The sequence below is a fragment of the Podarcis tiliguerta genome (genome assembly GCF_965153285.1).
Source record: "Podarcis tiliguerta genome assembly, chromosome: 1".
NCBI classification, from domain to species: Eukaryota; Metazoa; Chordata; class Lepidosauria; order Squamata; family Lacertidae; genus Podarcis; species Podarcis tiliguerta.
This window is the reverse complement of record NC_139534.1, coordinates 31826032-31849445: the sequence shown is the minus strand read 5'-3', so window position 1 is coordinate 31849445 and position 23414 is coordinate 31826032. Positions and strand designations below refer to the sequence as shown.

At 39.8% G+C, this 23414-nt stretch overlaps 2 protein-coding genes across 16 annotated transcripts in view; one reads left to right on the top strand and one right to left on the bottom strand.

The window, feature by feature from the left end:
* The window catches only part of TANC1 (tetratricopeptide repeat, ankyrin repeat and coiled-coil containing 1), a 137406-nt gene extending 124425 nt beyond the window's left edge, over positions 1-12981 (top strand). For all 4 annotated transcript variants that reach the window (XM_083405148.1, XM_083405150.1, XM_083405149.1 and 1 more), the window contains 8 exons: positions 2460-2593; positions 3129-3252; positions 3517-3692; positions 5793-5925; positions 6681-6772; positions 9268-9414; positions 9766-9866; positions 10388-12981. In XM_083405148.1, the coding sequence (XP_083261274.1) occupies positions 2460-2593; positions 3129-3252; positions 3517-3692; positions 5793-5925; positions 6681-6772; positions 9268-9414; positions 9766-9866; positions 10388-11807 (2327 nt within the window). In that variant the 3' untranslated portion in view covers positions 11808-12981. The remainder of the gene's footprint in view (positions 1-2459; positions 2594-3128; positions 3253-3516; positions 3693-5792; positions 5926-6680; positions 6773-9267; positions 9415-9765; positions 9867-10387) is intronic.
* The window catches only part of WDSUB1 (WD repeat, sterile alpha motif and U-box domain containing 1), a 46440-nt gene that overhangs the window by 5846 nt on the left and 17180 nt on the right, over positions 1-23414 (bottom strand). For 6 of the 12 annotated variants that reach the window (XM_083410885.1, XM_083410880.1, XM_083410881.1 and 3 more), the window contains 3 exons: positions 23019-23198; positions 17608-17748; positions 8947-14324 (listed from right to left, as the gene is read on the bottom strand). In XM_083410885.1, the coding sequence (XP_083267011.1) occupies positions 14155-14324; positions 17608-17748; positions 23019-23198 (491 nt within the window). In that variant the 3' untranslated portion in view covers positions 8947-14154. Of the gene's footprint in view, positions 1-1784; positions 2041-6079; positions 7246-8548; positions 14325-17607; positions 17749-23018; positions 23199-23414 lie in introns of those variants that run through there. The other 6 variants (XR_014504385.1, XR_014504387.1, XR_014504382.1 and 3 more) reach the window with 3 other exon arrangements.

Below are 23414 nucleotides of genomic sequence, written 5' to 3'. Positions count from 1 at the left end.
TATGAGAAAGAAGGGGGTTTCTCGGGGGGGCACAAGGACACCACCAAGTGGGGTATCTTTATGCTCCTCTTTCTTGGAGGCAGAAATAAAGCCATTTTCGGAGGCTTCTGTGTTGTCCCTCCCCTTCTGTGACAGTTTACCCTTCTGGCCAAAGCATACAAGAGGTTACAATGAGCTGCACTGGGAAGAGGAGGGAGAAAGTGACACGCAAAGACGACCCTTTGTGCAACATTAGATGCCACCCTTTGTCTCTGATGCATTAATACAGAGTAGACTCCTTTGCATTTTCTCCTTTTGTTGCGCTCTTGCCTTACTCTATCTCTGTACCCGTCTACATTCTCTGGTTGTTCTTGTTGGCATATTCCTGTTTTCCCCTCTTGTACTTATAATGCTAGTAGTCCCCTTGTTCTGTGGATTGTTCATGCCTAGCTACACATTTGAGCTGCCATTTCCTTCTGGCAGTTTGGACAGAACGCTTTCCCTCCCAACAGTGGCATTTTGAGTGCAGAGATTGCTAGCTGAGGGTTGCTATAGTTAAGCAGAGCTGCTTAGGATGAATTGTCACGTTGTCAAAAATGGTCTACAAGTCCTGAAAATTTGATAAATTCAGATTTGTGCCTTGCAATCTGGGGACATATTTTTCAGAAGGCAGCTCTCTGTTTCCCCTCCCCCTTTACATTTTTAATCATAGACCAGGATTGGAAAGGGACTGCCATTTAGTGGTGCAGCAGATGCTTTGCATGCAAAAACATTCCATGTTCAATCCCTGGGGAAGACTCATTTCTGAAAACCAGAGAGTCCCTGTCAGTCAGTGCAGACAATATGGAGCTAAGAGTCTGGAGAAGGCAGTTTCCTATATTCCTAAACTGTGTGTTTTGGATTTACAGAAATCCTTCACACAGATGTCAATGCACAAAAGACAAAGTGCCTATGGCACAGAATCACATTAGAAGTATCACCTTGCACACAGCAAAATGTATTAGCCACCTTACATTGTTACACATTTCCATCCATTGTTTGCCCTGTTTTCCAAAATTTCTCTTCCCCAGTTAGCACTTTCCTCAACATCTTTAACAATAGACCAAAGATCTGCCAAAGATCATATTAGTTTTCCTATAGGGTATAGTAGGCCAGCCTCATATTTTCCATTTTCCATTAGTAGTGATGCTCTTTAGTTTTCGCCCCCTTTGCTTTTTAAAGTTAGAAGCGGGGGCAAGCTATTGTTGGGTACATTAGACATATCAGAGATGGGCCTTTTCAGATTGGTCAGCATTCCTTAACATAGCTTTCCTGAGGATCTTGTTTGTTTAAGCCCACTGCAGGCTATTCTTCAGTCCTGCTTATTTCCGAATATGGTATACTTGAGACACACTGGCTTTTTGTATCTTAAGTGACCCCAGGAGCTGTGGGTGATAGTGAGATAAGGCACAGGGCTGTTTTTTGTTTTTATAACACAGCTATAACCTTCGTGTTATATTCCCAGCAGTTATAAAAAATCTGTTTAAAAACAAAAACAAAACTGTCAGCTTGTTTAGGTCTATATGCTCAACCTAATCCTTAAATTAATGGTGCTACCTTGTGTGTCAGTTGCCATTAAACAAAAATCTTATTTCCTGTGGACCAGCAGATGACTGCCTTTGCTGCTAGGGTTACAGTGAAACGAAGAGATTAGAATTGTAGAATCATAGAATTGTAGAGTTGGAAATGACCCCAAGGGCCATCTAGTTCAACACCCTGCAGTGCAAAAATCTAAACTAAAGCATCCATGACAGATTGTGACCTACATTATTTTTTTAACAGTTGTGAGAGTAGAGAAGGAATTCTCAACCATTGCTGTAACTAGCATTACAGGTTACAGTTAGGGGGATTTTTTGCATATTGCAGCCTTTCCCAGGGACTGGGAACCTCAGGCCCAGGGGTCAGATGTAGTCTTCTGGGACTCTCTTTCTGGCTCTTGAGACTCCCAGTGACCCTGCTTCGTGCTCTCAAGGGTTTGTCTGGCTGGATTGCATCCTTGAACTGATCTTGCTTCTTGTTTGCCTAGGTGGAGAATAGAGAGGGAGTGGATAGGTGGGTGTATGCACAAAGCAGCCTACTGTACAAGGGTAAAATTTGCATTCATTGCTCTGGCATGTGGCCCTGGGCAGTGGCAAAAAAGGATGCTCAATGGTCCTTTGGTCTGATTCAAGAGAGCTATTCTTACATTTTTAAAAGGACGTCTTGCCACTCTTGACTCTGTAGGAAAATTTTGAGTATCCAGGACCATGTCATTTTAATGGATGTTAGTATCTGGGAATACAAGGAGGGTTTTTTTGTACAAGAGGAAACATTTATTGGTTGTTGGACTAACTGCTGATAACTCTCGGGAGGAATGCATAGAATGCTTTTAGCTTAATGTCTTCTCTCAAACTTGTTTTCTCTTTAATTCTGATAAACTAAAACCTTTTATTTCTTTTTAGCTTTGACTGCTGCTGCTGGGAGAGGAAAGCTGGAAGCATGTGAACTATTACTTCAACATGGTGCTCTAGTAATGAGAACTAATAGGAGAGGGATCCCTCCCCTTTTTTGTGCTGTGCGCCAGGGACATTGGCAGGTGGGATGAAACTTTATGATTAAAATGGCCAGTTTCAGCTTAATTTGTTAAATGAAGGACACTTCTCTAACCTGCAGGCCTCCAGATGTTGTGGGATTCAAAGTCCCATAAGACCCAGACAGCATGGCTGATAGGGATAATAGGAACTGTAGTCCCAATGACAGCTAAAAGACCACATGTTCACCATCTCTGCTTTAGATGGCAACAGACCTTTTTGAACTGTTTTGAAAAGGCTATTAATCCCTAGGACATTTGCTTATGAAAACAGTGGCCCAGTGAGGAGTCTTGTTGATCAAATAAAGATACGGTACTGACTTGAGTGCTGCTCTGTTAAAGCCACACAGATGAATCTAAAAAACCAGGAAGCTATGTGTTTTATGCTCCACAAGCATTCTCCTGCAGTTATTGGGACTTGTGTATGGAGTATGGTCGAAATGTGAATTGCTCTTGTAAGGATCAGGTTACATATTGCCATTATTTATTCTAAGGTTGTGACTTTACAGTACTGTGATGGGAATATACTCATTTTTTTCAGATTGCAAAACTTCTGCTGGAAAAGGGAGCTGATATAAATTTAAGTGACAAGCAAGGCAGGACACCACTCATGGTAGCTTCTTGTGAAGGACATCTGAGCACTGTTGAATTTCTCATCTCCAAAGGTAACGAATGCACTGTTCAAGATTTTTTTCTTTTAACTTGCCCTATTCACTTTTCATGCCTTTTAAGATAGATAAGTGAGCCTGACAGCCCAACATTGAAAGTGTCTTGATGCAAGTTTTATGAGTTAATGCTGAAATTACATCATCTCAATAGTATTGAAGAGAAAGTTCAATAATTTTTCACTGTGTTTAATTTTTGGCTTAACGTGGGGCATATTTTAAGTCTTCCCCTTCAAAATCTGGTATTTTTGGTTTGTGTTTTAGGTGCAGACATTTCATTGCTGGACAAGGAGGGCCTGACAGCACTGAGTTGGGCTTGCCTCAAAGGACACAAGAGTGTGGTCCAGTATTTGGTTGAGAAAGATGCCACAATAGACCAGACAGACAAGAATGGAAGAACCCCCTTGGATTTAGCAGCTTTCTATGGAGACTCGGATATTGTAAGTCAAGTCAAATACTGGGCTTGCTATAAGCTTTCACATTCTGAAACTAAGCCAGAGCACTGAGATCTTGCCAACTAGAATGCTAATTAAGCAAACTAGCCCCCTTTTTCATGCACTTGAGAGCAATACTAGAGATGATTCACCAAGAAAAAACTATTTTTCTAAAAAAAAAATGTAAGAGATACCTAATGCTTGGTACCTGTTCTTCTTCACTGTGTAGAAAGAGTCTGTGGGGGATCATTTTGATTCTAAATAGTTTCTTTTAAACAAACTGTCAGGGGTTCAGGAGCAGAGGCACAGGATAAGGAGGAAATGGAGAGTGAAGGGGAGGAGTCCGAAGGAAATGTCAGCGATGACAGCGATCCGAGGTCTCTGAGTCTTTCCAGTGAATCGGACGATTCACAGAAAGGAGCTCCCATGGTCAGGGCAAGGGGAGTGCCCAGGGGAACACCTCGGGAAGAAGGGGCCAGAGGGGACTCAGAGAGTAGCAGTTGGAAATCCGGGCCCACGTCCCCCCCAGAGTGCAGTAGGGGGGAGGAGTCCCAGGCATCGGGATCAGGTGGCGCGCTGCCAGCGGGAGAACATGAGGCAGGATTGACCACACCTCCGTCGGGGAGTGAGGAAACGCTCATCAGGAAAGTTAAACGCGCGCGCGCGCCAAGTTCAAATGTACAGGAGGGAGGCACAGTTGGCAGCCCGGGAAGAGAGCCAGGTCCTAAAGCCCGCCGAAGAGCAATATTCAATGCTTGGTCAAAGTATAAAATCTTTCACAATGGATTTTTTAAAAAACTTATAAAAATCTAGGATAGATGCATATGGCTTTTTCTACTGCCTTACTTTCTTGGTAAATGATGAGGTGCCGGAACTCTTAACTGTGGGTGCCAGCGCAAAATGGCTGCTCAGGGCAGGAGAGTGTCGGGGAGGAAGATGTTGCTCAGTATCACTGAGTACTGTCACAGAAAAACATTGCTTAGTGTTAATAAATTATATTAGTCTGCTGTGACTCGAACAAGATTTGTGAGATGTAAAGGGATGTTTCAGCACTGATAAGTATTAATATATTTTGAAATGTAAGAAATCTTTGGTTTAAGAGTTAAAAGCTCTTATAAATGGATTCTGTCTCAAAGTAGAACAGGATCCATCAGTTGGGCTTACCTTGCACCTTATATAAGCAATAATTTACATTGTAGTCTCACATGTGCTCACTTACAACTTAATGAATAGATTCCCAACGGCCTGCATTTAAATTGGACTAGAATGTAACTTGTTGGGGTAATTAAAATCATAATGTGAAAAATGCTAAACATGTGAGACCCATGCTAAGGAAATATTGAATTATCACACCAAGAACCTGTTTCCCACTATATAGTCCCAGCATTACAACTTAAAAAAACCAAAAAATCTTTTAACATAGGAACAGTCTTCAGCCGGCATCTGAAGTTGTATTAACACTAGGCTATTTTTGGCAGCAAGTGTGTTGCACAGCTGGAATGCTATTGCTCTATATGCGAAAACCAAACCTTGATAGCAAAGGAATTATCAGTGCATATCTTTAAGAGCTGGAAGTATGTGGGCTTTTGATGTCATAACTAAAACCTAAGTGGTTGCATTTTGCACTAACTGCAAAAATCTAAGTGGGAAGTTACTAAAACATGAATCTCTGCAACCAGACTATTTCTATTTAGGAATGGCCACAGCTGGAAATGAGCACTCTGCCACACACAGCACAACTGCCAAGGGGCCAAGCAGGAGCCCCCCCCCAAGCTATTCTGAAAGGTTCCTTTATAAGTTAACTGTACTAGATTTCCCAGATTTCAGGAATTAACTTGAACTGTATGAATTTATGCGTATCTTTGAAGGTGGTGTTTTCTTACTGTTTTTATTTCAAGAGCTGCACTAAAAGCCTTTAAACATTGATAGTATATGAATGGACATAATCCATTAGGAACGTCTGCATCAGCTGGAAATAAGAGCAGTTCAAGGGTGTATTACTGCAGTAGAGCTTGTGCAAGAGAAGTTCCTGGTGTGTTGCAGCCACTGCCACAAACATGTTTTTTTATTTTTAAGTGTAATTTCTCTGTGTTTAATCATTTATAGGTGCAGTATTTGGTAGAGAAGGGTGCAGTGATTGAACATGTTGACAATAGTGGGATGCGCCCATTGGACAGAGCAATTGGATGTCGAAATACATCAGTGGTGGTCACACTGCTTCGAAAAGGAGCCAAATTAGGTTAGTGGAAAATAACTTTTACTGGCCAAATAGAATGGGTTTATTTGGGAAGAAAACAATTGCTGACTCTTAAACCACCACATTAAAAGTCCCATTGTATCCTAATAATATATAAATTCATTTTAGTGCGAATAAAAATGCCCATCTAAAAACATTGACATTTTCCAGCAAAACTGGTTTTTATTTTAAATTGTAGTAATTTAAGCTTACTTAAGAGATGTTGAAATATTAACAGCCATAGCGTAGACAGAATATTTTTCTATTGCACTTGTTTATAGCTCACCTTTCAATATACAAATCCTTCCAAGTTATTAAAAAACAAACAATATGTATTTATTTATTTTCTAAATTTTATGCACTACTTGATTGTTAAAAAACCTAACAGTGGTTTATAAAAATAAGACAATAAAATGATCAGTAAAATAGTTTAAAGTAACTATTTAAAACATTAAAAAAAATTAAAATCCTCAATAAACTAAAAACAGAAATCAACCTTCTACATATCTGGGTAGGCTTGTCTAAACAAAAATATTTCTAGCAGGCACGATAAAGAGTATAGTGAAGGCACCTGCCTGGCATCAATAGGCAGGGAGTTCTAAAGTGTAGGTGCTGCCACAATAAATACTGATTTATATTTAAGTGACACAGTTACAGAAGAGAAATTCAGTCCAAATCATTAACTATCTGGTTGTTCACAGCTAAATTTCATTTGAAGAGTCCAGTATAACATTAAATGTTAACCCTTCTAATTCCAGGAAATGCAGCATGGGCCATGGCTACTTCGAAACCTGATATTTTGATTATCCTACTACAAAAGCTAATTGAGGAAGGAAACATGATGTACAAAGTAAGTGGATCCTTGCTTTTGCTTATAACCTTAAGAATTTGAGTTTTTTATGAACTGTTGCATGATGGCAGACACCAGTGGTTCAGGTGCCAAACTGCTCTTGCAGTTCCATGCATGCTTACTTAAATGTAGGGATGGTAATTACTCCTATGTAAGTGTGCTTATGATTGTAATCTTGGGCAAATGATAATTTGTAGTTGTAAATCATCCTGAATGTAGGAAAAGGCAGGGTGTAAATAAGGAAAACAAACTTTCATGTGTAAGTAGAACAGAGTTGTTTACTGTGATGGTTGTTCATGTAGTGGTGCCGCCACAATTGTTCAGGTGCACACCACAGAACATAATGTTCTAGACTATAATAATAAGAAAGGAAATACTGTATGCTATCCCTGACCCTTCCTCTCAGGTTTAGCTCTCATTACCAGTTCCTGTCCATACACACATTCACATGAACCCCCTAACTTACTCAATGTCTTTTTTTTAAAATAGCTTTTATTTTGCTTAAACAGGTACATATAAATATAAACAACCAAAAATTACAAAGGAAAATTCCTTAATAGTAATGAAAAAAACCTACAAAAAATATTGAAGTACATGACACAGAACATAAGCAACTATGGGAAATATAAAAGAAAAGGGGGGGGGGGAGGAAAGAAAAAAAGAAAAAGGAAGATGAGCCAAAGCAGGAAATCTCATCTATTGTACACTTCCGTCAAGCTCACAACAGATCATTATTCTTATCAATTAACTCTATCTGCATTCCAAAGGGAATCCCTCATCTTGGTATCAGGGAGCATTTCTCTATGCGGTATCATTCTAAACATAGCCAGATCTTTCTTGCTGAGCCCTTGTCCCCTAAATAATTATTTAAACATTCCCATTCTTCTTTCACCAACTTTTAAGGTTTATCTCTTATTGCATCTGTCAGCTTTGCGAGCTCCAAGTACTCGCACAATTTGACTACCCATTCCTCTTTAGTGGGTATATTTTTATCTTTCCAGTGTTTTGCCACTATAACCCTTGCTGCTGACGTTGCATACATAAATAGCCTAGTTTTGTTTTTGGGAGTATTATCTGAAACTATTCCTAGTAAAAATTCTTCCGGTTTCTTACTAACTGTAATTTTTATCAATCTCTTATATTCCAAAATCTTTGTATCTCTAGACAGGACCACCACATATGGTAGTATGTTCCTATCTGTTCCTTACATCGCCAGCACTTGTTATTGTTTGATTTATTTATTTGTACAAGTTTTACAGGGGTCAGGTACAGGGGTCAGGTATATTTAACAAGTCAGTACATTTTCATAAGATTTTCCCTTATAAGGAAACAAGCCGTGAATTTTAAATTTTTAGTCCATAATTCGTTCCAAATATTGGGTTTGATCGTATGTCCCAGGTCCCTCTCCCATTTTACTGTAATTTCTTTTATATCTTCCCCCTTTCTTTGCCAATTCAAAAGTAGTTTGTACATTTTAGAAAGTGTCTTTTGATTATTATATAAAATATCCTTCTCCAGATAGGATATTTTTTTGTCAAATCCTTTGGTTCTTTTATTCTTTTCAAGGGCGGCTTTTAATTGATAATACTCCAGCCAGGTTATTCCCTTCTGTTTCAATTTACTTAGGTCCTTTATTTTCGGATCACTACGTTTCCTCTACTAAATCCTTGTATGTTAGCCAACCGACATAGATTCCATTGGTGACAGCCACCATGGTGTTTTGGTTACTACTGATTTTTTACTCCTTTCCCATACTTCATATAATGCCCTTCTCACAATGTCTATAAAGCTACTGATTTGTGGATCTTTACTAGGGACAATTATGCACTGAGTTCTGTTGCAGAAGTGGAAATTCCTGTGTGAACAGGGCAACTTTGTTGGATCTAACTCTTGGAACTTAGTAGGACTTACTTCTGAGTTCCTTTAAATTTTATTCCAAGTAGTTTCTGGCATTATCTTACTGGGAAGTTGCACATTAGGGGATTGTGTATTACTGCTATTTAACAGTAATGTGCAAGACAGGACACTGTCTAAACTGTAAAGAAATAAATCTGCGGCATGAGGTAAATTTCATGAAAAACTAGAACACTATACTAGTGTTTTCTGCAATAATACATTTACCTATATCCCTCATGGTCCATATATGCGATGTGGCAAATCTTTGCTTACACAGAGTCAGGCACTAGGTTTTATTATTGACTAGTAAACGATTAGTATCCAGGATATACATTCCACACCAAGTCCCAGTTCAAGAAACTGTTATGCATTGTATATGCTATGGCAGGAGGGGCAGGTCCTATTGGCAAAAGAAGAGCCGGTCTAACATAGGGAAATAGCTGAATAAAATGTTGCTCTTCTTTTTTAACCATGAAATCCAACATTCAAATTTGTTAATCTTCTCGCCAGCGGCATCTGTTAACAAGTCAGTTTATTTTTCATTTGAAAGCAACATTTAAGAATCAAATTGTCACACTTCTATGCTCTTCACCCTGCAGAAAGGGAAGATGAAAGAGGCAGCACAGCGTTACCAGTATGCCTTACGGAAGTTTCCTCGAGAGAGTTTTGGAGAAGAAATGAAAGCTTTCAATGAGCTCAGAGTTTCCTTATATCTAAACCTCTCAAGGTGCCGCAGAAAAACAAATGTAAGTTCTTTTGTCCAAGTTTTTATGCATTGTGACTGACTACATGGAGACTGTAGGAACAATTGATGATGCCAATTTTAGGTGAATAGATCTGCTAAAGAGTGCTTGCATAGTCAGTGTGTGCTAAACTTTTTTTTAAAGTGATGTTAATAAGCAATATTAATACTACACATCATCAAAACATGTCAGCAGTACAAATTTCAATAGCAGTTAGCAGAAATTTGATTAGGATGATACCATGAGGACTCTCTTGCCCAGTGCAAAAGTGAAAGAGCGAGGGAGTTCCTCTGCACTGTAATGTTTCATTGCAGTAATTTTTTAATTGAAACTGTTTTATGGTTATTCCGGCAGGATTTTGGCATGGCAGAGGAGTTTGCTACCAAGGCACTTGATCTCAAACCCACATCCTATGAAGCGTATTATGCTAGAGCAAGAGCCAAGAGGAACAGCAGGTACCAACAGTTGCCATGCAGCAACAGTTTATTTCATAGTAATATTCTCTTTATGATAATTGCATAATCAATATGTTTATATTTATGGTAATGGAAACTGCAGTCTTGTGGGATACCAGGAAAGGGTTGCAGTTGTAGGACAAATATTGATATTTATTAAATGATCTCCTCTGTTGGGGGGGGGGGGTAACTTCACGATGATCTAAACACTAATTTTGGATAGAATGGGGGGCAGGAATAGGATAATTTTACACAAGGTGGTGGGTTTTGTTAACAATGCCACAAACAAGTATCATTCCACTGTGACCAACACTTTGTCTATGGTGTTCAGCTTAAATTCAATTCCTTCTGCTTGCATCAGATTGCTTGCAAGGGAGCAGTCGTCCAGCTAGGGCCATGAAGTAACCACGTTTAGTTCTGCTAAAAACAGTTTTTGCATTTTTGTCATCTATACTACTTTTCCCCAAAGGTAATCTTTTATAGAGAAAATGTTTGTGTTTGTTTCCTCCCCAACTTCTTAGGCAATTTCATGCAGCCCTTGGTGACTTGCGAGAAGCCATAAAGTTGTGCCCTGGAAACCAAGAAATAAAGAGGCTGCTAGCTCGTGTTGAAGAGGAGTGCAAACAACTCCAGAGAACGCAGCAACAAAAACAGCAGTGTCCTCTGCCAGCCCAACCGAGCAATGACTCTGACAATGAGGGGGAAGCTCTTGTTCAGGATCACTTCAGTCTGGAAGAGATAGAAGAGGAGGAACTTTTGCATGAAGACGAGCCTGGTCCATCTGGACAGAGGCTGCCACTTTCCCAGGCTAATACATCAAGCAGCAGAAACTCTCAGGAAGGCAGCCAGCAGAAATTTAGACCCATATCCCCTCCAAACAGAGCAGGCAGTAAATACCTGAGAGAGCCTGGCTTAACTATGCAGCCCACAAAACAAGCACAGATAGTAAAAACCAACCAGCACCTGAATTCCGTCCAGTCTGTGGCGAGAACTGGATCTAGTCAGTCCAGCACAAAGACTCAGCCTCTTCAATATCTTCCTCCAAGCCCTGTGACCTCCAGGCACCTCACAAATCCAAGCTACAATAAAAGCCAGCATTTGGATGGGACAAGTACACTATCAGGAAATATCACCACGGGCAATAACAGCTCAGCAGTATTTGGTGAAAGACCGACAGCAGTCCAGGTTCCCTACTTGCAGCATAGTGATAAAGGATCGCCTCATTCCTTCATGAGTAAGTCCAAAACGCATGAGAGGCTAGCTATCCACATTCCTGCAAACATCGAAAACATAGGTCCATTACAATCTCAAGGAACTGGTGAGTTAAGGCAGCAAAACCCTATCTGTCCTGGTCTGCTTTCTGTTAGCATGGTAGCTTCCAGCTCAACAAGCAGCCTGTCCTCAAGCAGCAGCTTCTGCGAGAGTGTAAAAGGGCAAGGTCCAGATATTCGGCTCAAGGAAAGCAAAGGTAGTCAATGTCAGAGTGGAACAGCAGAACATAGGCCTCGGAATACTCCCTTCATGGGGATCATGGATAAAACTGTGCGGTTCCAGCAGCAGCAGCAACAGCAGCAGCAGATAAACCTATCAAATCGCAGTTGGCATGGCCAAGCTGCAGAAGGGTTCCTGAAAAGTGCTGGAACAACACTGACTTTGAGCTGTGAGCAGTTCTCTGCCAAACATGCAGGCAGCTATGGCAATCCTGCAGCTTGCTCTTCAATACCAGGAGAGAGCATCCAGAACGGAACTCAGCCTAAAGAACTAGAGGAACTACAGTGCCAAGCATCTGCCTGCTCACAAGATAGCAGGATAGGTAAGCCTGTGGCTCATTTGTACCAGGAAGCTCTCTCTAAACAGCACACTCAGCTTAATAAAGACATTCATTTGAGTCACGTGACTTCTACAAAGCCAAAGCGATCTTTCGTAGAATCTAATGTCTGAATAATGCTAGCCATTTTATTACAAACTAATAATAGTGATGAACCATCTCCCTGGTTGTTAAACTTAGTGCATAGTAGCATATAAGTTACTGATATTAATCACTAATATTTTACAGGGTGCATAACAGAAACCAGATCATCCAGCCACTTCTTTAACGCTAAGACTGTCCACAGCATGCCTGTGACTATTAATCAAGAGATGAGTGGCCACCATAGAGTTAAGAAGCTATTTGTTTATGTAGGAGAATATGTTTTTTCTAAGAGAGGATTTAAACAGGCGTGCCTGCTTAACTAGACTGGTCAGTAAATCAAGCTGAGTCCTTTTGAGAAAGGCAAATACAATTATTTTGTACAGCCATGTATATCCGTTACTGCTTGAAATGAATTAATTCCTGCAAGGTGGTGGGATCCACAGAACATCCAAATCTGTCCATGAATGTTCTTTATCAGGAAGATTGAGTAGTAGTATTCCAGTTTCAAAAGGATTCAGGTGTAAACCTATCACCTCTGTGCAAATCATTCAGCAGCCAATGTGCAACTGAGGTTGACTTTCATTACTGCAATTTAGGAGGTAAATTACGGGATATTTTGCATGAATTTTGTCCAACATCCTGGTTATTGCACTGAGTATATAATTATGACATGTTAACAACATATAACAGCACTTTACATAGTTTATTCAAACACCTTTTGAGGTGCTATGTCAGTACAAGATGGAGGATAAAGAGGAATACAAGCTTTGCTAGCGTTTTTACAGAACACTCAACAAATGTCTGAGGAGTATAGCATGTGCATTTACTTTATAGGAACGACATCTAATACTTTCCTCAGTGTTTCACAGTGGAAAAAGCTTTCTTTTCAATTTCAAGGGTGTTTTCAAGATGGGTAGTTTGTAAGGACATTCCTGTGAGGTTGGAGTTATACAAGCTTGGAGTATTCTGTTGCCCTTTAACAGTGATTTCCATGTGTACAGTATGTAGGTACATTATAACAGCATTCTTGTGTGATTTTTAAAAAAACTCGCAATTTAAAAAATGAATTGTTATTCTCTACTCTAGCTTATTTATTGTTTATCTTGATATTTGTACAATCTTATTTTATTCTCTTGTTCTGTAGATCTATTTTTTGCACAGCTACTGTATTTTCCCATATGAAATAAAAGACTATTAATATAATTTCTGGTTGGGTAGTATACATACCCTTTCACTGATCTACCTTCTCCAGCTGTTGTGCCAGTCAGTCATCACTAATGCAACTTCAATAAGGTTTTGGTAGGAAACCACCTGGCCCTCCAAATGTTCCATCATCCACAGTCAGCATGGCTAACGGTCAAGGATCATGGGAGTTGGAGTGCAACAGCATCTGAAGACCTATAGTACACCCTTATTCTATGGGTACCTCTCTGCACCAAAGGTATATCATAAAAAGTTATTGACATGTCCAAATACTACTGTTAACAATGCTGGCTCTCCAGAAGTCCTCACTGAGGTACCTACTGCATACACATGGCTGCATCTTCAAGCCCCTTGAAGCCAAGCCCCTTGATTTATGAACATCAGAATTGTAGAAAATAACACTGAAGATGATGTGCTTATTTAATTAGCCTTAGTTTGAGAAGTTTGCCATTTAGTTCTTGGACCATGCTTCACTGAATATAATAGTCAACTGCTAATTAAGCAAGCATGATGTCAATGTTGGCTCCTAGCCAAAATGATCCTGCCATTCACTGCTGACCAGTACCCATGCCACATCTAATCAGGGCATGCAAACTCTTCAGCCTTTTCATCCTTTATACTAAGCCCTACAGTGCTCAGTATACTTAGCTGTATGCTCCAAAATTAAACTTTTGTTGACAAAGTTCTTTGCATATTTTTAAATGATATAGACAAGAGCCTATGAAAGGTCATTTTTAAAAATGATTTATTCCAATAATTCTCATTAGGCCCCAAAATGAAATACTTAATTGTTGGAGCTGCATAATTTCTAAATTATATTTATTATTGAACATAATCCAGCATATGCTTGGCTCTCCTACTGAAATTAATGGGACACAATGCTGTGCATGTGGATGTCCCACATGCATGTCATTAAGTATCAATGGAAGTTACTAGATAACTATAAAATTTTAACTTTAACTTGATCGTGCTTAACATGATTTATACTTGCACCTATAAGTTATATTTTTTATCTTAGGTAGCAATTTGAATTCTGATCAGATTAAATCAAGGGGCTAAATTTATACAGAGGTACAGTGAGAGGCCACAGCACAAAGATGTTTACTGTTGTATTCACCTACCTTCAGCTTCATTCCCACTTGTTTGAAAGAACAATCATACTGTTTAGGGAGACTACTTTTCATTATATTTTGGCTGAGTTTCCAACCAGCGATTGATAGCCATTTTCAAAGTTCTGTTTGGGGTAAGTATAAGCCTCTGAAGAGGGAGATTTGTCATGGGACTGGAATGCCTTTTTTCGGTGATCCACTTTTCCATTGCTTCCTTCTCATAGGAATAGCCATCTGAAAAGAGAATTACAAACTTTACTGGAAAAGGGTATATGTATGCATGCCCTACAAAACAAACAAACAAAAAAACCTTAAAGACATTCTAGAAAATTGCCTTGGTAGAATACAGAGTTAAAAGGCCGATATGTAATTGAGCTGGGCAACATTGGTGCCCAAAACCTTGGAGAGCTACTGCCAGTTGCAGAAGACTGGAGAAAATCCTTTTCCCCTTTTCAGCACAAGGGCTGCATTACAATTTGGTTCACCATCCAGGGACTGCATGTCTGCAGTGGCCAGGGCCAACCCTCACATGCATCCAGACTCTTGCCTCTCCTCATGCAGGAATTAACTTTTTTTAAAAAGCATCAGAACTTTTTTCAAGCTTAAGTACTAGAAGGGTATCTTTGTGGGCAAGGTGGTAGTGCATATGGAAGGAAGCTGCAATCCTCACATAGCAATTAGGCTTTCAGTGGAAGGCTTTCTTCCAAGTCAGTTGCTGCACAGGAAGGGGGTTTTGTAGCAGAAGTATTGGAGAACATAAGGCAAGAGATGATCTTCGCCCAGCTATAACCCCCAGCAACAGGCCTTACAAAGCTTCCATTCACACCCACAGAGGTTTTGAAAAATCAAATCTTAATTACTGCAGGGAAAGAGCTAATAGGGAAGCCCTGCAGGCTGATCATTCTCCACCTCTGCAGTAGTATCCTGGGCTAGTTGGAGCCCGTGGTTGTTACTGTATGAACATTGGAAGCTATTTCGTGCAGTGAAAACGACACTTGGGTCTATCTGCTTGAACATACAGTAAATTAGATTGCCAATATTGTACCCTCCAGATTGTTGTAGACCAGGGATGTCCAACTTCCAAGACACTGCGATCTACCACCACTATAAAAACTCTGGCAGTGATCTACCCCACTGGTTTGACCAGAGTTGTCGAGCTTTTTTTGGGGGGGGGGGGCCTGATCGAACTGGATCACACAATCGACCAAGAACAGCATCAGACAGCATGACCAATCATCAGGGATGACTGGGAGGGAACCATGTTGGCTATTGTAAACAATGTAAGCATGAATACAGAATTCCCTCAACCGTATTTCTTAGGCAGAGGCACACTTGAAATCACCACAGCATGTACATTCAATATGGCACTGAAGCTCTTTGCAACTCTAATGTTTTCGCAAATACTTCTCCAAGTCATAATTCTTGTAAAATGGACCCCACTCCTTATTCTTGCCCCCTTTCTATTGTCTCAACTACAGTGGTACCTCGAGTTAAGAACAGTTTCAGGTTAAAAACGGACCTCCAGAACAAATTAAGTTCTTAACCTGAGGTACCACTGTATACGTAAAATTTAGATTTTTCTTTTCATTTTGCATATGAGACACTATACTGCAAAGAGATATGAATGCTATTTTATAAGTTCAATAACTAGATACATTTATACTCATAGTTTATGTTGCCTCAACCATGATTGCAATTGCACTCCTCATAGGAGTTACAATTAAAAGAAAAAGATAAGACTGAACACTGTTTTCTGTTGGTAGAGAAAAACATTCTTCCACCAACCTTCTCCAAACATTTGCTGAATGAAAGCTGGGATTCTATGCACATCTATTATATTACTTATTTTAATATGAGCTTTAAAATTGGTTTCCCAAAGTTCATCACAAAGCTGTCAAAAGAATCATCAGAGCTGCTATGCAAGGTCCCTTGTGCCCATTGCCTTTCATGTATAAAACAGAAGCACCGAAACAGTGACGTGACTAGGCAGTAAATTGCCATTGACAATCTGCATTTTAATAGCCCTCATTCAATACTGATGCTTTTTTAAAAAAATAAATGTATGCATTGCCATTTTATTGTAAAAGCCATTGTTTACTTCTGCTTAAGTCGCATACACTTTTCCCAGAAGCATGAACATAGTTTTATTTGGACATTCGCTGAGCACTCATCAAAAAATGTGTGTTGGTTGCCTTTACCTCTTCCTTTTTGAAATAAGAGGAAGAAATGAATCACAATATTTGGATTTAGCACTTTCCAACATAAGATTGATATCAAAGTGAGAAAATGTAAGAGGCACTAAAATATTACTCAAACATTTACTGTAATATCTAATGCATTCTGTAACAGTGAGTACTTCCCATTGTGCGAGAAATGAAAGGTGACAATGGGGAAAGCAGGCGTGTATGGAAGAGTTCACATCTATGCTTTCAAACAGTAGCAGCCTGCTTCACTTCTATACCTTTATTTCCCACAACTACTTTTTTTTGGGGGGGGGGGCAACAAAACTATTGCTACTGTTCTTCTTTGCTTTGTTTGTAGCTGAGAACAAAGTGATAATTCATAAAACATTGCAAGATACCATGAAATATACTGCTCTGAAGCACTTACAGTAGCTAATTTTGCTCCCCAGAAGTAGCTATGACCTGAAGCGTCTGTAACCCGAGGTATCACTGTATATTACTAACAACCTCTTTCAGCCATCGAGATCTACCAGTGATCAAATCGCAACCTTACAGCAGCACAAGAATAATCAAGCATATACACTCACTATAGTGCAACTCTCTATAGGTTGATTCAGAAGCAAGTCCAATTGGGCTCAATAACACTCCAAAGCAAGTGGATATGGGAATGCAGCTGAAGTTTGTGAACTAGACTTTGTAACAGAAGAGTAAATGTCTTATTTTCTGTCCCATTATTCCCAAATATTGTTATATGATGGCCATTTAAATGAGAGCAATTGTGTTCTGTAGGGACTTGTACTGGCACCTAGAAAATTTGAGCACATTATTCCTTTTTTCAATTTCACATGCAGCTCTACTATTGTTTTGTTAATATATTCACAGCAATGAATTCTCTGAAACATTTTAAGATACACCTTTTTGCATATCATCATAAATGTTTAGTTGCAAAACCAAAACCCAGCCTCTGGATAACTCATTGGGGCTGCCATTTTGTCTGGAAGTATATGGCAAAAACAGACAAAATGGCAGTGTCCCTGTGACATGTCTGTACCCAGCAAGCTGTTGACCATCTGAACAACTTCACTAGACTGTGTAGATAAAATGGCATTCTTGGGCACAGGGACTATGCAAAGGCATAAAGAGCCTGCATGCAAGACTTTGCTGTATTTACCAGAGAAAAGGTTTCCCTTGCTGTTTGGGGCAATGCTATAAAAATATTGAGCACTAAAAGTTTCCTGAGTAGTTTTATATCATAAAGATAAATTATTAATACCTGAGCCTTTTTATCTGAACTGAAATAATAAAAACATACAAATCACTTTCATCACACCTACCTGCAGCAATGACTGGCTCTCTCATAAGCTCCCTTGTTATGGGACATAGGAATTCATCAGGGATACCCAAACTGGCAGTTTTCATTTCAGTCCTCAGCTCCTCAATGTTACGCAATACTTTACTGCGAAGACCTAGCGATTCTGGAAAGGAATTCACAATAATGACCACTTTAGAGTCTTCTTGGTGCCACAATCAAACTTGAAAATGCTTATCTTATGCATATATTGCATAAAGCAGTGGTTCCCAAACCTTTCACCCCTTGGATCATTTTAAAATCACTGGTGAACAATTTAATTATTTTTCTGCCTGTCATAGCAATTGTAATGCACTGTGCTAGATGCTGTATGCTTTTAATTGTATTTGATTGTATTACAATTCAAATTGTAAGTGTTCTTTCCACAAATGCCATGAAGCACTTCTGGTCTAAGTTCATCTCTTCTTTTTCTGTAACACTGAAAAAGTCTAAATGTACCACTTGTGATACCTGGACACACATTGCCCCTTCAAACATTATGGTATATTAGAAGAATGGCCCAAATGCTGCTGTTGTATAGTCTTTAAAGATGTCCTGAGACTACAGAGTGAGGATAGGGTAGGGGTAGGCTGGAGTTCTCTTTTTCTGTCATTCTCTGATGCGCCTCATGTTCCCATAAATTACTGTATTTTTCGCTCCATGAGACGCATATTTTTCCTTCTAAAAAGTAAGGGGAAATGTCTGTGCATCTTATGGAGCGAATGCACTGGACGGCAGAGGGATCCCTCGGCTGCCACTACAGTAGCGAGCTGAGGGATGCCTCCGCAGCCAGAGCCATGGCTTCCATCTGTCGCTTTAAAGTGAGAGCTGTGCACAGCCTGTCAGCGGCTCTTGCTCTGCTGGCTTCACAGCAAGGCGGGAGGAGGGACGGAAGGGGCTCTGAGCAGCTCTTGCTCTGCTGGCTTCACAGCAAAGCTGTAAAGCAAGCAAAGCACCTGTCCCGGTGTCGCCTCCTCCTTGCTCCGGAGTCACTGCGCTTTACAGCGAGGCAGGAGGAGGGATGGGCAAGCAAAGTGAGAGCGGCGCAAAGCGGGACAGAAGCCATGTAAGCGGCTCTTGCTTTGCTTGCTTTAAAGCAAGAAAAATGAGCGCCGCTTACATGCTCTGCACAGAATATTTTTTTTCTTGCTTTCCTCTAAAAACTAGGTGTGTCTTATGGTCAGGTGTGTCTTAGGGAGCGAAAAATACAGTAATTGTAGGGGAATAATGTAACTGCAAAGACTAAAAGGCTACTTGCAGATAGGAAAATAAGCCCCCCCCCCCAGATTTATTGCTGAAATATTGTCAGAGTGAATGTAGATACTGCAGCAGCATAACACTATTTTCAACCAATATCATCCAGTGAAGAACCTGACAGGAGAGCCTTTTAAATCACATTGCAGTCAACTTCAGCAGTATAAAAGTATTCAAGCAAATAAAAAACAAGCCTGTTTCAAAGTTGTCATTACAACTCATTAGCAATGCTCAGAATTCAGTCAGCAAACTATTAACTCCCAAACTGCTTAGATGCCCCACCACAATCATTATTTGAACCTTTTATTACTTTCTATGTGGATTCTCCTTCACGTGTGCAAAAGAAGAGCAGCTGGACTCATTAACTATGTTTGTACAGGAATTGATATTCTAGTGATGTTTTAGAAAGAAAGAAAATAACAGGTAGAAGGAGGTAGAAATAGTGGCTGGTGGGTGTATTAACATACCTTTACATTCTAATGTGTAACCACACTGAATTTGAATGAATGTGAAAATCCTGTACTTTATTTCCATGGCCTTTGCTGTCCTAATTTAACTAATGTTTATGTAGTTACATGGCAATTAGCTTAGATGAGAGGCTGTTTCTATTTGCATGGTAATAAAAAATTGTTCCAAAGAAGTGTCAAAAACAAACAGACTAATGAAATGCTATGTAAACCATCTGCTGGTCACCTTTTCAATTAAGAAAGAAAAAACTAATGTAACAGGACAAGCCTAGCCAAACATGTAGAAGTTACACATGTTTTACCTCTATATTCTGTTGATTTTAAGAATCTTTTGAACATCTTTAGAATTCTTGTTAAATGGTTTAAAACAGATATGTAATGCTTAATATTTTTGTAAACCACTTAGAGGTTTTCTTACAAGCGGTATATACTTTTTCTTATAAATAAAGTTAACTAAGCTAATATGGTGCACCTTCTAGGCAGGTTAGACTACACGTGAATTTTAGCTTTTAGTTTCTCCACAGCATCTTGTCATTAGATGAGCTCAGGGAGCACCTGAGACAGCAGCATGTGTCCTGTTCTACCATGAAGCCAGGAGGCAGCTGGTCTGCACAACTCTGCTAATTTCCAAACACCACTAGAGTCCACAGAGGAGACTGCCTAATGCTTATGGCTGTCTATATTATATTGTCGTTGTTTTGTAAACCACTTTGGAATCATTTATGTGGAAGGTGGCATATATGTGATTTAAAACAAAGAATTTACACTATAACAATAGCTTTTTCATGTGGGGTAGAACTTAAATAATCGGATACCTCATTAAGCATCTGGTTGGGCAGAACACCATTCCCAACACACACACACACATATATGTATGTGCCTATATCTGTATCTTCCTGTGATATATTCTACATTGTATTTATCACATTATGGGAAAGTCCATTAAGTAATATCTGCTATTGTCTTATTATGTTAATATTGTATGAATTATGGAAGACAGGGATTTCTGCTAACTAAAATATTTTAAATTTTGTTTACCCAGTACACCACATAACTCATCTCATTATGACATGCTCTGCCACATCTTCTATTATTTTCTTATTTGTAGCTTATAATTAGTTCTCAGTGGTGTCATTAAAAGTCCTAGTACTCAGGCAACAAGCTATTATGTTGATTTTTCCACAGTGGTAGTGTGTACGCTAGAGGTCAGCCCAGCTAGGGACTTCATCTTCAGTCTCACTGCTTTTAATTTTCATATAAGCCAACTATCAGCATTATCTTATTAGTTTCAACTGATAAGCTTGGAAACTTTTGGCCTCCTTGAATAAATAAATGTACACAAAAGCAATTCCTCTTCCACGTCTTAAAAAAAGTTTGATACAGCATGTAATTTTTTATGGGTTCCAACTTTTGGGTGACATACAGAAAGAAGGTAAGGATTAATAGTGAATTTTAAAGGCTAATGAGATCATTCACTCAAACAGCTTTGTGCTTCCCACTCAGGCAGTGGCTGTGCCACCACTACTAGGCAGAGCAAAAACCAGAGAGATAAGCAAGACCATTGAGAGGCTATATACACACATACATTTATAGCACTGAAGAAAAGGGCACATTAGAACAGTTTGGTAACTTGTGCCACCACCCTCATGTTCACGGCACAGAAGAAGTGAAAGCAACTTGCAATCATATAGGCCCATCCCCTGTCCCATCTAGCTGTCCCTTGCTGGTTGGGGCCAATGGAAGTTGTAGTCCAACAACATGTGGAGGACAACAGGTTGAGGAAGGCTGTACCCTATGGCATAATTCTCCACACATAATTTAATCTACTTCATAAAACTTAAAGTGGAAAATCAAAGAACAGTTCTTAAAGTAGAATATGACAAAGGAACCCGATTCAAAACAGGTTATACAAGCAAGCAAAACAAATCATATGCTGCAGAGTAAGATGAAACTTACAGGCCACAAGACTGGAGAATGTTCCTTGAACACTCTAGAGACAAAAGTGTGTTTGAAAATACAGATCTAATACTACAAACATGCAGTCAGCTGTAGCTCACTGCTGCATATGCAAAGCATGTTGAACTCAGTGTGTATATGAGGAATGGTCCACAATATATATATATCCTCCATTCTTCTAAGATGAGTGGACAGCATTCTCCTCCCCGCTTGTCAATAGCCATACTCCCTTGGTGGTAATCTGATGGGAGTCTGCATGATCGCAGTGGGCAAGACCAAAGCTGAAAGTATGCAGGGTTGGAGCCATAAAGGTGGCACCATTCCTTTTTTACTACAGTGGTACCTCTAGTTACTAACTTAATTCATTCCAGAGGTCCGTTCTTAACCTGAAACTGTTCTTAACTAGAGGTGTGCTTTCGCTAATGGAGCTTCTTGCTGCTGCTGCGCCGCCAGCACACGATTTTCATTCTCATCCTGGGGCAAAGTTCTCAACTCGAGGTAACTCTTCCAGGTTAGCGGAGTTTGTAACCTGAGGCGTTTGTAACTCGGGGTACCACTGTACCTCCTTTCCTCTCTTTCTGCTACCCCACCTTGCCTTGGTTTCTCCCATCATCACCCCACTCCTTGCCACTCACATGAAATTAGGGAAAGGGAAAAAACTCCTAGTTCTTCAGACAATCTCACTTAGTAGTAGGCCATTTAAAGCAAAACTATTTACGTTGACTCGGAAAAAGAGAATAGAGGGAATGAACTCCTAGGTTCATGAAGAAGCTAAAAGCCTCCTGACTTTGAGCTCTGTGCTCATTTATTTGAATCAGTTTCTAATACTACAGCCTGGATAAGGTCAGTTTATATGGTCATCTCAAGAACAACAGAGCCACCGGAAAGCAGGCAACAACTGTTTTGTGCAGGGGTTGCGTTCCCGACACACACACACATCAGTGGAGCACGTGTAAGCCTGCCTCGTCCCCTTTTCTGGCCACTTCCAGGTTGTGGCCATGAGTACATGCATTGAACACACCTAAAACAGTTCTTGCCTGTATTGACTGCAGCAGCCTTTCTCAACCTGTGGGTCCCCAGATGTTGTTGAACTACAGCTCCCATCACCCCTAGCTAGCAAGGCCAGAGCTCAGGGATGATGGGTGTTGTAGCCCAATAACATCTAGGGACCCACAGGTTGAGAACCGCTGGACAAGAGGAAGAGCAGAGCCAGATAGCTCTGCCTCTTTTTACAGAAAGCACTAAACATATGAACTGGGCTGTGAATTTGTGTACTTGGGCTTAATAAGAGTCAAACCACTACGGCAATACTAATTTACTAATTAAAATAACCCCACATGGCTAGCACAGCACAGAGTTATTGTGCAGTACTGATTCCTCGGCATATTTTTTAAAGAAAGGAGAAAAAACATTTTTTCTCTTTTTTATGATCTCATGTTAACGTGAAATTATATTAGTTATCGTTAGTAACAGGAAAACACCAAATGAAGTAGTGTGAAAATATATGTTATCTCTAATACTGCCAAATAATTTTTCAAGAGTGATATTCACAGGATGAATAAACAGCATTAATCAACCTGGTTCCCTCCAGATATTTTGGATTACAACTCCCACCATCCCTGAGAGTTAGAGTCCAACAGCATCTGCAGGGCACCATGTTGGGGAAGGCTAGCACAAAAATCCTAAAAGTATTAACAAATATTTATCTTAACAGTCTTACCGATTTTTAAATCATCAGCCAAGCTCTCTTTTGTGAGATTAAGAAGTTCTTTCCCATCAATGTTGTTCCTTTTGAAAATCTCAACTACGTCTTGTAAGCCATGTGTGCACAGCCAAGATGAAACCTCTTCTTCTGACCAGCTCTCTGCAAATATCTTTGGCTCCTCTATTGCTGACCTTTCTGGAGCAAAGCAAAGGAAGATTTTATACAAGAAGAACATATTTCAGGTGAAACAGGCCACCCTTTGAACGTTGCTCTAAACCTGACTCTCAGTGTACATTTACATGTTTACATGTTTTAGAAAGTGTTACATAGTGTCCTTGACTTGTTAGAAGACAAATGCTGCTTTATTTTAAAAGGGCACAGGATGTCAATCAAATCAACCCAAGGACTGGT